We start from the raw sequence: 14,557 nt of genomic DNA on the forward strand, positions 1-14,557 counted from the left end.
AAAGCATATATGGAAGAGAAGATTAAAAGGTTAGTTCTGGGAGCAGGCCAAACTGAGCCTACCTTGGACTACAATTCTGAGCAGCTTAATCTAGCACAAAGCCCAACCAGGGCAGGTATTGATTTACCAGATAAGCCTTAGGGAGACTTTCAGAACTACCCAAGAGATTTTCAGCATCCCATAATAATCTGTCTCTGTGCATAGAGAAAGGCTGGGACTGAAAATCAGTATTTAGAGCCTAACTGGCAGGAGGTCCATGAGTTGCCAGACCATTAACATCCCAATGGGATACTTCTGAGAAAAGGCAAACTCACTATTAATAATCACTCCAGGGCCACTCTACCTATAAGGGATCTCCAGACACTGTTTTTGTAGGTATTTCCCTATACCTATAAAAAAAAAATGGTTTACAAAATTAATTAATATTACTAATTATATTGGGGTGAGAGATTTTTTTTTCCACTTATTGCCTATTTGCAAAGTTAGATCAAACATGCAGCAATTATTAAAGCTCCAAAATTAACAAAAATATATTTACTAACAATACGGTAGAAGAAGAGGTAATATGCCAAGTGGTAGGAACGTGCTTTTAAAGTCTGACTGCTGGATGTTGGGCTAATTGGTTCTAGGGGTCTTCATTCTGTTCTTTGGTGTTCTTTACCTATGGATTCTCTCTCACAGTGAGTGTGTTCTATTTTTGAACTGTTTGCTCACATTCAGTGGATCTTTATCTGTGGGAATCCCAAGTCCCTGGGTTAAGGTTGTATCCTTCCAGAAACCCTTTGTGCCAGAGGGTTATCATCATCAGCCTTTTATGGTAGTTCACTTTTTAATGCTAGTTCTTACTGGGAGCAATAGTGAAACTTAAATCTTGTAACCAGTGATCACAGATTCTTAGGGAAGGTTCCTGTGCCCATTATCCCAAGGCCAGGCACAAGGCAAGCCTTCCCAACATCTTTGGCAGTTTAATTTTTTTCAAATACACTCTTCTGCTGAACATACAAGCCTATCCAGGGATCTCGAGTCCAGCTTCCAAACTGACATAGGTCCAAGGTTTTATCTTTTCTACTCTTATGGTAACTAAAACTTAGGTCCCTAGTTTACTGCCTCTTTCTCCCCAGGGCAGACAAAATGTGCCCCATCTCACCACTCTGATTTTCAGTGATTGTGCTCACTTTAGCCCTGCATGTTATTTAAAAGAAAGCTAGTTATATTTTATCCTGCACTTCTAATGGGAAGTTTTATTTCCCTCGTTTCTAGGAGAAATTTTTCAGGTTATCTAGAAACAGAAGTCTGGGAAAGTTATTGAGCCTCTCTAAACTTGTTTTCTCATCTGTAAAATGGGACAGAGGATCATCAAGAGAACTAAAAATGAAAAACTATATATTAAGCACTTAGCCCTTTGACTAGAACACAGAAGATACTCAATAAATGGTAAATATAAAATTACTTTTATTGGCAAACCTTAAATTTTACAACTGGCTATTGAAATAAATTCACTCTGATAGAGTGGGGTTTTATTGTGCTTTGGCTTAAAGAATATTAAATATTACTAGTTTCCCAAGTTACTATGGACAACTGCTCATAACCCATACCAATAATGAAAGTATGCTATTAAAATGATCCAAATCTATTAATTAGAGCACATTTTCAGAGGTCTGATTCACCAGCTGTTTACTTTGCAGTTTTGAATAAAATTAGAATACTTAGGAAAAACTCCCCAAGTTGGTAATTCAGGCAAGTAATCTCTTTTAAATTCAAATTAACTGACTGGTATATGCTTGGAGCTATATGCTCTCAGAGGGCAATAACTATTCAATTTGTTTGGAATAATACCTATATTTCAATGCCATGCATACGTGAGTAGCTATTAAGTAAAAAAAGAGTTCCCAAAAATGAAATGATAATAGAGTGAAAAACAAAATCAAGAAGACTTGAGTCTGATGCATAACTGCTGTCTGACCTGGGGCAAATTCCTAGATGACTATGAACCTATTTCTAAAGAAATATGCCCTTCCTGCTTCACAGAGCCCTTGTAAGGGGTAAGTCGGGCAGGGCAGCCATGGGTATGTGAAAGTCCTTTATATGCTGTAATTATTACTGTATATTATTGAAATATGCTAAAAGCATAACAATGCCCCAGTCTGTCCACAGGTGTCAAGAAAAATAAAGAGGTAAAATTCTTCTTGTCTGGCCCTATGAATTACTACTACAGTCACTTTCAAGCAGGGCCCTGTGTGAGACAGACGTCTAAATTTAAGCTTCATTCTACTCAAGCCTGTTTAAATAGCTTACTGTGCTTTTGGGTCATTATGTGGTCAATATGGTCATTCGGGCACCCTCGGAATACAGTGTAGGGTAAGTCCACATGGGTGCAGAAAAAGCTTAGAGGGGGGAAAATATATGCTGCAGTTTTTGCATTGTGTTTATCCCTGTGAATGAGTAATAGGGTTATACAAAGAACCCCCACAAAGAAAGAGCTGAGGTAATTGCCTCATGACATTAGTAAATGATTTCAGCACATAAAGGGAACTGGATGGCAGTAATTCAAGCAGTCTAAAAGACTCTGAAAAAGGACACAGACACTAAAAGAATCATAGATTGCTGCCAACTTGGAGAATTAAAAAATTTCAATCTGTAAGATAGAAATCAGTGTACATATCAATAAGCAAATTTTAAGTTGATTGAAACTTTATTATTTGAGCATGATTTATGAACAAAGGACAAATTATTTCCTATACCAACTGTTTACCATATATTCCAGACTACATAATACTAAGATTTATGACATATTTTACTCCTTAAATCCTTGTTATTAAATCCCTCCAAAAATAGTTCTATATTGTCATCAATTCAGTAATTTCAATATTATGTGCTGAGTGCCCACTGCCCCAAAGAAGCTGACTGACTAATGTGCTCAAGCAGCTATCCCAGAAACTAGGCTCACACTGGCCAACATATGTAGAGTGAGGGCCTTGACAGGTCAAACATCCTTGACCAGAGTCATGTGTGGTGGGTGTCACCTCTCAGCGCACAAAGACAAACACAACTAAAATACTATGAAACTTGAGGTTAATTTTGCGCTGCAAGAGTGGCACAACTTTTCTAGAAGCAAAGTCATAGGGAGGTCATTTCTATAGCTGCCTAGAACCTGTTTTTTTAAAAACAGCCTTTAATTGGCAATAATTAATGTCAATTCTCTTCTTCCTCCTTATCCCTTCAGTGCAGACTGGGCATTCTTCTAAACACCAGTAATTCAGGGAAAATCGAAGTAAATGGACAAGATGAAACCTATCTGCCATGCCTGGGTCAGACTGTAAGAGGTTCTGGGAGACAGTGATGTAAGTTTAAACTGTAATAGGAATAGGAGACAGCTAAGTCTCTAAATGGTGTCTCTCAGAAGCTTGGAGAGAACGGTTTCCAAATCCTAACTTGGGAACAGCAAATTCCATCTCCCAAAATTAAAGATGCTAACAGACACCTTATGATACAGCTTTTCCCACATTCCCTCACAGTATTTGTCCTAGGCAAGTGTGTATTTACTGACCAAGAGCATCAAGATCCAGCTCCATGTGAGCAGTGTGTGAGAAATCACTACGGAGGGTGCTCTCCATGTTCCTTCATGATGGGAAAAAATTCTATTTGACAACACTGATGTCCCTAAGAGCACATCAAAGTTTCTCATATACTATTCAGAGATCCTCAGAACAGGAGATAAATGGAGAGGAAACCTTTTTATTATTCTACTCTGCTAAATAAAGGTCTTAGGAGAGAGGACTGAATCTTTACAATGATGAAATTATTGAAACATGCAAGGTGATCAAGAACATTTATACCATATCTTCAAGGCTGTAGACAGAATAGAACATTCTCGTTCGGAAATACAGAGGCCTGTAGTGAATTCCAAAGGACTATGGTCTCATTCAGCCAGGAACAGCCACGATTTGTTTCTAGAGCTGGTGAATTCCCCTCAGGCAGTGACTTTTGTAAAAAGGGATAAAAAAGGTTTCCATTCCTTCTGAGCATTCTCAAGATCCTTTGCTGCACTCTCACATTTAACCCTAGGCCATGAGGGCAGACCATTTACTCTGAAACTGCATTTCTTTAATACAGCTCTGGAGAGGATTGTTTCCAAGAACTGCTCCCTACCCTTTGCCATTTGCTACGACTGAACTCCCGGCTGCGCTGCAGCATGATCTGCCAACAAGGAATAGCTACTAAATGAGAGCCCCCTTTGTCCATGAAGACCCAACTGGTGTTGTGCGAATGCGGAAGGGAAATCATCCAAGATTTTGAATGAGTGGGCTGGAAGTATGCACCATTATAGACACAAAATGTCTCATTGTGATGATCTGCTAGAGGTATCCTGTGTTACGTTTTGAGAAACACTTGAAGCCACAGAGCTATTTCTCTTTCAAACATATTGACACCACAGATGTGAAGAAAAAAAGCACACACAGTTAATGAGCTCACAGCACACCCAAAAGCTCTGAGAAGTTAGCCCAAATCTAGAAAACTATTACTATAAACCTGGGCCAGGGAATAAGATCAGCATGAATAACTCAACTTGACAGCTGTGAATCAAAAGTCAATCACAGCAACGTAACCTTCCTGGGAATCTCCCAAAAAGAGATAGTAAGTAGTTTAGACCAAAACAGTAAGGGGAAGTTTTCTGACCCAGAGATTTCATTACCAGTAACATGACAGTAAGGACACAGACGCTACACTGAAGCTCTAAAATAGATGTACTATCTTTAGTCTCAGGGGCCTATAGTGAGATCTTGGCTGGGATTTCATCTAAATTTTTTTTAAAGGTTTTAAAAACTTTGGGAATGCTTCTGAATAGATAAGACAACTTAAAGTTGTTCCGGTTGCTCCTCAAATGTGAAGTTGTAACTTTTAAATTTACTTTAGGGAAAGTAAGGGTTCTGAGCTTGGGGAATGGGGATGAGATAAAGACACTTAGTTCTCACTGATCTCATAACCCCATTATAGAAAGTGATTCTTAAAAATATATAAATGTATATAAAATACATTAATACACATACACATAAACACACATATACAATTTTCAAATTTATTACAACTTCACATGACGGCTCTGCCAACCATCTTTAATGACACACAAAATTTTGTCCTAAATCTACTTACTCCTATGACTACTGCAGAGACAAAGCATCTGATTTAGGAATGTAAATTTGTTAAGGAAATACATGACTACGGGTCATATTCTGGATGTTAATGAAAACTGCTATTTAACCACAGCAGGACTTTTTCAGATCCTAAGCTTTAGCCTGTATCTACTTATGGCTACATGAGTTTGGGAGTTACAATGAGGATATGCCAGAAATTCAGAAGGAAAAAAACTTCTTTAAGTAGCTTCACTATTAAGGCTTCTTTTTATGTGTTATTTATAGTGCAACAACCAAAACCTGCCACCTTCAGTGTGGACTTTATATACCTCTGATGAGGAGAGAGTTCTCACTCCTCTGCAGAAAAGAAAAAGTAGAACTAATTTTAGGAACAATTGTCAGAGAGAAAGGTTCTAATAGACCTACCTGGAGGCGTGCAGGCATCTGCAGGAGACTGTACAAATGTGGACCGTCTTTTGGTTGGCATGGGCAAAGCCATTTTCTGTTCTTTATGCTTTGCCAGTGCAGCTTGAACTGCTTCTGTGTGGATATCTGAAAGATTAAACATTTGCCTTCATTAGTTCCTGGCTCTTAAAGTGTTCACTTCTGTAGGATAATCTATCACTACCTTAATTGTTGAAAAGGGATGTCTAGGTGATTTCTATTAATCATTTTTGTTAAAATATAAGGGCTGATGTTACTTGATAGCCACTTTGGCCACAAAAGAATTCAGCACTCCACCTGAATGTCTAATTGGAATTATACATTTCTCCAAGGAGTCCTGGCTCTTCTTAGTGGAAAATAGTACTTAGAAACCAAGATCTTAGAACTAGGAGTGCTCAGGGCTATTGGGGTATCTTTCTTCTAAGTCCTTTCAGTGCATAAAAGAATATAAATATAAACATAAATGAATATTCACACATACCTACATTTATTTCCATCAATATATTAAAAACCATGAGTTCCTATTAATACCTTCAACTCCAATTCGACACAATAGAATTCATTCTGATCTCCCCCCTTTCTATTTGTAACTCTCTTCTCTAACAGTAAGCTACCTGGTTCACAATATCCTTAATGTATTTTACTTATTCATTCAAACCTATAAAACGAAAAGTAGTTTTGAAATTACTCTCATATCACTATGAAAAATAAATCTTCTAACTAGAGTTCAACATTTGTTTGCAGTTCTTTTGTCTTTAGACTGAGTTAAAGTACTATGTTCAAAAGCTATTTGGGTTAGTTCACACCCCTTCCCCTTTTGGTGTAGTTATATTATTCTACTGAATAACACAGGCTCATTTATTTTTCTTCATATTCCATAGGTCCCTTCCAATGTTGCAGATTACACATTATGCGACGTGATAAGAAATATACATTTGGTCTTTACCCAGTTCCTGACACTGAGCTCTTGAAACCCTTGTAATTCCATGAGTGATAGAAGTACCTCTTGTTCTAATAAGGCAACTCTTGGTGGGTTCCTGGAGAGCTTCAGGATGGGGACTGGTCACCAGAAAGACCAAGCCTGGAACTTTCAGCCTCTCCCTTCACCCTCCAGAAAGGAGAGAGGGCTGGAGATTGAGCTAATCACTGAGGACTGATGATTTAATCAAGTATGCCTACCTAACAGAACCTCTGTTAGGCTTGAAGAGCTTCCAGGTTGGTGAATGTATCCCCATGCCAGCAGAGTGGGGTACTCCAAACTCCAGAGGGACAGAAACTCTTGGGCTTGGGACTCTTTTGGATCTCACCCTATGTTCCTGTCCATCTGGCTGATCACTTGTATCCTTTAAATAAACTGGTAATAGTAAATTAAGTATTTCCCTAGGTTCTGTGAGCTGTTATAGCAAATTATCAAACCTGAGGAGGGGGTTGTGGGAATCCCAATTTAGAGCCAAGTTGGAAAGAAACGTGGCTAACAGGGAACTCACTACTTACAATTGGCATCGGAAGGTGGGGACAGTCCTGTGGGAATGCGCTCTTAATTGGTGGAGTCTGCAATAACTCCAGATAGTGGCAGAACTGAATTAAATTGTAGGATACCTAATTGATGTCTGAAGAAAAATGGAGAATTGCTTGATGTAGAAAACTCACGCATTTGTTGTGACCAGTGGTATGATGAGAAAAATAGTTTTCTTTTAATTAAGACAGTTCCAAAAGGTAAACTTAAAGATGTGTCTGTCACTGCCCCCAACAATCACTTCTACCTTAATTCTACCTACTCTTTATAGGCACCTATCTTCTCAGTTATTGGTTTAACCTTCTTATATTTCTTTTTGCAAAATAAGCAGATACATGTCTATTTTCTCATTTCCCCATATTTCATTCACAAAGGTAGCATATTATACACACATTTTGCACTATGTTTTTTTCATTTAACAATATATCCTAGAGATCATTCTATATAAGCTACTAGGGGTCTTCTTTATTCTTTTTTACAGCTGCACAGCACTCCATTGTATACCACAGTTTATTCAACTACTATCCTATGTGTGGGCATTTAAGTGTTTGCAATATTTTACAATTATAAATAATGATGTGACAAAAAAGCCTTGTGTAAATATATTTTATACTGATGAGAGTGTATCTTCAGGGTAAATTTCTACATGTGAAGCTCCTAAATCAAAAAGTGAATATAGTTTTAATTTTGTTACATTTTCCAAATTCTCCACCAAAAGCGTTTTATCATATCACATTACTATCAGCAATGTATAGATGTACCTGTTTCCCAATAGCCTAACCTTCAGAGTGTGTTGTCTAGTTTTCTGACTGTTTCAAGTTTGGTAGCTGAGAAATGATTTCTCAGTATACTTTAAATTTGTACTTCTTTTATCATTAATGAGATTAATGAGATTAAACATCTTTACAGAGGACCTAAGGGCCATTTAATGTTTGTTTATTTATAAGTAAAGTGAATGTTCTTATTACTTGACCATTTTTCCACTGGGTTTTTGAGTTTATTTATCGTTAATTTTTAAGAGTTCTTCATGTGTAAAGAATATGAACTCTTTATATCTGAGACATACTAGAAATATTTTCTTTCAGTTGTCATTTGTCTTTTGACATGGTGTCTTATTGCCATGCAAAAGTTTTTTTTTTTTTTAGTTTTATGGAAGATCTCAAAATGACAACTTTACACCTGAAGGAACTTAAAAAAGAACAAACTAAAGCGAAAGTTAGCAAAAGGAGGAACTAACAAGGATTAGAGAACAAATAAACAAATTAGAGAATTTAAAAAAAACAAAAAAAATCAAATAGGAGTTGTTTTTCTGATAAGATCAACAAAACTGAGAAACTTTTAGTTAAATTAAGAAAAAAGAGAGAAGACTCAAGTAACTGAATTGGAAACAAAAGAGGAAACATTATAACTGATGCCATGAAATATAAAATTATGATACTACTATGAGTAATCATACATCTCTAATTGGATAACCTAAAGAAATGCATAAATTCTGAGAAACATACAATCTACCAAAACTGAATCATGAAGCAATAGAAAATCTGAACAGACCTATAACTAGTAAGGAGATTGAATGTTAGCATCCTTAGGATTAAAAGAAAAAAAAAAGATCTTGTAAATAAATACAAAAAAAATGAACAACGCAATTAAAAAAATATTAGGCAATGAATAGGCAGTTTATAGAAGAAACACAAATGAATAATAAACACATCTCCAAATGTCCAATACCATTATTAATGAAAGAAATAACATTTCTACCAGCAAGGTAAGAGAGTGTCTATTTCCCCACATCTATGGACAATACTGAACCATTTCACTTTCATCTTCATGGAAAATGTTACTTAACAGTTTTATAGGAGGTGCTCCTATTCTTGGCTTGTTTTTACAAAGTAGTTAAGACATCATACATAAGTGGCATAGCTGGGCTTTAAGGACCAGGGGCCCTTAACTATTAGGACATTACTTTAGATAGACAGACAGACAGCCGGATGGAGGGACGGATGAATGGACACCAGCAGGCACCAACCACTTTAACATTTTAAATTAAGGCAGAGGCACCAACTACTAAATTCTGGCACATTAGGATATCATATTAATTTTGGCACTACTCTGTGTACTGGTGGGGAGGGGCAGTGAAATTTTAATTTTGCATTTCACATTCCCTTGCCCTTACAAATTATGTATGTTTGTTTGTTTGTTTGTTTGAGCCTGGAATATCTACATAGCAAATGGCTAGCCATCTTTCAAAATGGCTCAGACTTCACCACCTTCGTGAAGCCTGTTCTTGACAGTGCCTAGTAGCCAGGCTACGTCTCCTGTAGCTCTCGTTTCTATGCTGCCTCTGTACCTTGTATAAAAGATTCTTGTGTTTTCATCTATGTTTCTCTAGCCTCTAAACTCTGCTTGACTCATAGGAGGTCTATAAAATTGCTTGCTGAACTGAACTCAATTTACCCTCCTTGGTATAAGAAAATGCATTAATATAGAAACAGAATGGTCCTGGTGTACCAGTGGCAATCATCTTAGCAAATGTGACCAGAAGTAGAAACCAGATTTGGACAGAGACAGGAAAGTTCTCAATTTGGGTGACAGGGAGAGTTACTGTTACATTTAGCTCCCAGCACTGAGTCAGAAGAATCCACATTTAAAGTAAAATTCAATGAAACCAATAACTGATTTAAGCAACTGATTAAACCTTTTCAAATTATTTATCCAAAGCTAGCACTTTAAAACCTATCTTTGTCATTTTTTTTTGTTTAAAATTAATATACAAATTTTGTTATATGTATTTTGTATTTTACCACAATAAAAAAAACTGGAAGAATTAATAGACATATTGGAAAAAGATCTAAACACATAAAATCCTGAATGAACATTTTCCCTAGACCCACCAGTTTCCAAAAATAATCCCACCTCAATAGTTTGGTACATATTTTTCCAGTTTTCTGTGTCTGTGCACATACTAATTATTGTTTTTAATATGTACAAAATTGGATCATATGCTACAAATTATCTTGCATTTGTTACTTACAAATATATTTGGCACATCTCTCATATCTGCACAAATAGATCTACCTCACTTTTTGCCTATGAACCTTCATAAACTTTTGAAATCAACTTTCATAGAATTCCATTGTATAAACATACTATAACTTATTTAACCATTGTATTATTATGAACACTACTACAACATACATATACATGTGTGTGTATATATATATTTTTTTTATATATATATATGCATATCTGTAGGTGTTTACATAAAATAAATTCCTAGAAGTGGAATATCTGGGTCAAAGTGTATGAATATTTAAAGTTTAAAAGCTATTGCCAAACTGTTGTGCTATCACTTTTAAAACCACAGTACTAACTTACTTTTGGCTCTAAAGTGAAATAATTTCTACTGTGTTTGTGTTTCTTATACTATTTTAGTTTCCTTGAAATTTAGTTGAATGAAGAATGTCATATTTAGTTGAATCTATGATGCCATCTTATAAAAAACATATCCTGATCTCAGATATGTTAAAATGTGAAAAGTATTCTTTTTATATTAGATGATATATGATTCTTAGCTGTCTTGAAAAACAAATTATTAACTGCTTATACTGAGAAAAAGGACCTTCTCAACAAAAGAACAACAGCAAATCAATGCTAACACTTAATAATTAAATATACATTTCTAAAAGTATATTTTTCCATGAGACATGAAACATGTGATAGTACACTTGCTAAAACTAAAGAATTATTCACATTAAACAAGCTTTAGAAAGCTCATAAAATTTGGATAATTAATAATTACAGAGCATGTTTTTCTCTGCTGCAAGGATTCATAGCATCAGACCACAGAACAAATCAAAACACTGATGTATTTTCCAACATTAACCCTGGCCCATACATCCATGTCAAAAGGAGATATTCACAGTTACTGTATTAGCAAAGCCTCATATTGATAAGAACTGGCAGCTCGGCTCCCTCAACTGGATTTGACTTACTCACCAGCATACAATTCATCTTGATCTTTGATAAAGAAATCACTTCCAAAGTTCAGTCCCCAGATATAGCTGACTTTGGATATCTCTGCCAGAAGCACATGAGAGCTGGGTATCATTTTCCAGCACTAATGTTTGAGCTGAATAAGATGATACAAATGTTCTTTTAAAGTCCCTTTTTGTTTTTTTTTGTTTTGTTTTGTTTGAGATGGCTAACTACTCAAAAGATTAACATTAAAGGAGTTGTCAGAATAACTTACAATCAGATCACTTTTCATCTCAGGCATTTCTACACTTGTGACCATAACGTGCATGTAGAAAGGTATATCATGCCCTGATGTGCAGGAAAAAGAGGTACTAAATAAGTGTATTTGAAATGGCAGATTCTCTTAGCTAAGCACAGAGAGCAGAATTAGGTCAGATGATCTAAACTCTGAATAAATATAAGCTCTTTACACTGAGTCTGAAACATGAGACACTGAGTCTATTTAGATTTGAATATGAATGGTTGCAATATCATAGGCGTTAATAAACCTCCATGAAATAAGAGAGGATTTTCTAGTTGAACTTACTGACATCAATATTACATCTTTCTGTGTACCCATCACTTTACTCTGAATGCTTATGATTTTCACGAAACATACCCTACATTCTTAAGCGGTTTTTGCATGTGACTTGTAAATGTAATCTTTCCTATGAATGGAGTGGCAGAGTAGTAAAGTTCAACTCCCCTCAATTTCTATAACTTATTTGCTCTTCTTCTGCTACTGTTGTTGGTTTCTTCTTATTCATGGAAGCCACAATTCTCAGAACGTGCTGAGCTTTCCTTTGCTATTTAGTTGAGCAATTCCTAATATACTGAAAAAAAGTGATCCTCACCAAAATTCATGCTTGCATGAATTGCTTCCCCTTTCCTATTCTCCTTCATGAGAGTACTGTAGTACTCTCATAGCTTTCAATATCTTCAGAGTTTTTAAATAACCCTTTCTTCCCTACTTTACCTCCTCTGTGGCCTACATCTCATACCTACCCTTAAAACGGGGCAGGGGGGAGTTCCCTGTGAGACAAATATCCAAAACTTGACTATTAAATCCTTTTCAATACCCCTGCACCTAACCAAGACACTGAACAGTCTGCTAACAGTCTGGTATTTAATTCACAAACTACACTTTCTGATATTTAGGGTAAATCTAAAAAAAATTGGTGTAATAGATCGGGGCGGGGCTAGAGATCACAGTTGGTTTTACTAGATGAAGGTCAAAATTTTACACTGCTGAACGAGCTCACTTAAACTTTTTCGTAAATGCAATCGGCTTGGACACAGAATGTAGAGAAACATCTTTTAGTTCTTTACTAATCCCTTTATGTGCTGTAAAAACAAACAAACAAACAAAGGGGGGGGAGAGCCAAAAACTCCTAGAAGGCCAGGGATGAGAGCTGTAAAGTCTAAACTCCTCCAGCCTAGTCAGAATACGCTGCTACTGAACCTGGGCCCCAGCCACAAAAGGCAACACTGGGTGCCTGGGAAACTGGGCTTGGGTATATGATGTGTTTCTTGCTCATCAGTCTTGGACATGATATGGCAGGCGCATGCTTCCATTGCTAGCCACAGAGTGTTGCTTTTCCTTTCCCGCAGGTACTTTTTGGGTCAGAAGAAATAAAATTTAAGGGTTTACTACTCTGAAATTTCATTGTAAGTTGTTGTTCCAGCTCCATTTAGTTAAGAGACTAAATTAACAACTCTAACAAATATAGAAAGGCCTGACTCTTCCAATAGAGTCCATTGAGCTCTCCCTACATACCACCCAGCATGATCCTGGCTCTCCCCACTTATTTATTTACTCACATTGCCTTTGTACTTATCTGGCTCCCCATCCCTGTCCTGAGGGCAGAAATGTCTTATTTGATGTTGCATCCCCAGCAAATACTGAGTATCTACTCTACCTACTATACCTATTATAAATACCTATATAATAGGTATTTAATAAATGACTAATGAATAAATAAACATAGAACTGCTGGTGCTCTGAGGGAAAAAAAAAAAAACAAATGTTAAAAGCTCTCAGGATACACAGATCATACTAAGTCAGTAAAAGCTATTTCGCTGATATTTGTCAGTTTCTTCTCACCTGATCGATATCGTTCATCCCTGGCTCCCCCAGATCGAGTTCGGTGGTACTTAGAAGGAGCAGAAGTTTGAGCTGCAGATGGAGCAGGTGTCTGGTTTCTATGTTCTTTCTGTACTGCTGAATCGGTTTCTAAAAAAGGAAGTTTGGAAGATGGTTATCTGATAACAATAATAGCTAATGGTTTCAGAGTACTTTACATAATTCCCACAATACTCTGAGGGTAGGTACTATTACCTCATTTATAGTAAAAGTTTAGAGAGCTTTAATATACATACAGAAAAATAATACAAAGACATTTAGGCTAAAAAAATCATTTTGGAGCCATAACTGTGAACAGGTGATATGAGAGAAACAGCAAAAATACGGGTAAAGTGAATAAGCCATTCCAGAGACTCTAAGAACTAGTAAAGTGGTGGGGCTGGGGGACGTCTATGACTACCTAATCCTGCACAGTGGTACAAAGGAGAACTGGGGAGCTTTGGCCTCTCCAATATAAGGTATTCCAAATAAACACATCATTTAAGCAAAAGTAGGGTGCTTACTATGCAAACATAGCTTCAAGTCATATCTACTAGTCCGTCTTCCAACTGGAGTAACCCCTGAACTTCTGCCCCTTTCTAGTCCCTGGCCTGTCCTCATACTCTGCCCTCCCATCATTTGCTGTCTTGAGAATATGGGAAAAGTAGAAATAAGCAGGTAAAACAATAATAAGAAAAACATCTTAAGTTCTGATATTTAACTGCCTCTTTTTTTCAAATGGTATTAACTCTTAAGCCATAATTTTTTAAAAAAACATAAGAACATTCAACATGAGATATACTCTTAAAAAATTTTTAAGTGCACAATACAATATTAACTATACGCACAGTGCTGTACAGCAGATCTCTGGAACTTACTCATCTTGCATAATTAAATCTTTTTACCCATTAGCAGAGAAACTCCCCATTCCCTATCCTCTCAGCCCCTAGCAACCACCATTCTACTCTGTTTCTATGAGTATGATTATTTTAGATTCCTTGTCTAAGTGGAATGCATGTAGTATTTGTCCTTCTGGGACTGGCTTACTTTACTCTGCATCATATCCTCCAGGTTCACCCATGTTGTTACATGTTGCAGGATTTCCTCCTTGCTAAAAGCATATTTTAAGTTTCTTTAATAGCACTTAGTTGTGCCCAGCAAGGCAGCTTACACCTCTAGCAAATTAAGTGCCCACAATAGTAACATATAACCTAACCAGCAAATGCACTGCTCCGGACCACAGCTGATAATCGGTTTATAAAGCCAAAAATTTAAAAAGCAGACTGAAAGCACAGTGGTCTGGAGAGTGCAAGCACCAGTCTCACATAC

At 36.6% G+C, this 14,557-nt stretch overlaps 1 protein-coding gene across 3 annotated transcripts in view; it reads right to left on the bottom strand.

The window, feature by feature from the left end:
- Positions 1–14,557, bottom strand: part of DIP2B (disco interacting protein 2 homolog B) — a 183,701-nt gene that overhangs the window by 66,396 nt on the left and 102,748 nt on the right. For all 3 annotated transcript variants that reach the window (XM_039882047.1, XM_039882048.1, XM_039882049.1), the window contains exons 3-4: positions 13,211–13,339; positions 5,559–5,684 (exon numbers count right to left, since the gene is read on the bottom strand). In XM_039882047.1, coding sequence (XP_039737981.1) covers positions 5,559–5,684; positions 13,211–13,339 — 255 coding nt within the window. The remainder of the gene's footprint in view (positions 1–5,558; positions 5,685–13,210; positions 13,340–14,557) is intronic.

This window comes from Pteropus medius, unplaced genomic scaffold (genome assembly GCF_902729225.1).
Source record: "Pteropus medius unplaced genomic scaffold, Ma_sr-lr_union100, whole genome shotgun sequence".
NCBI lineage: Eukaryota > Metazoa > Chordata > Mammalia > Chiroptera > Pteropodidae > Pteropus > Pteropus medius.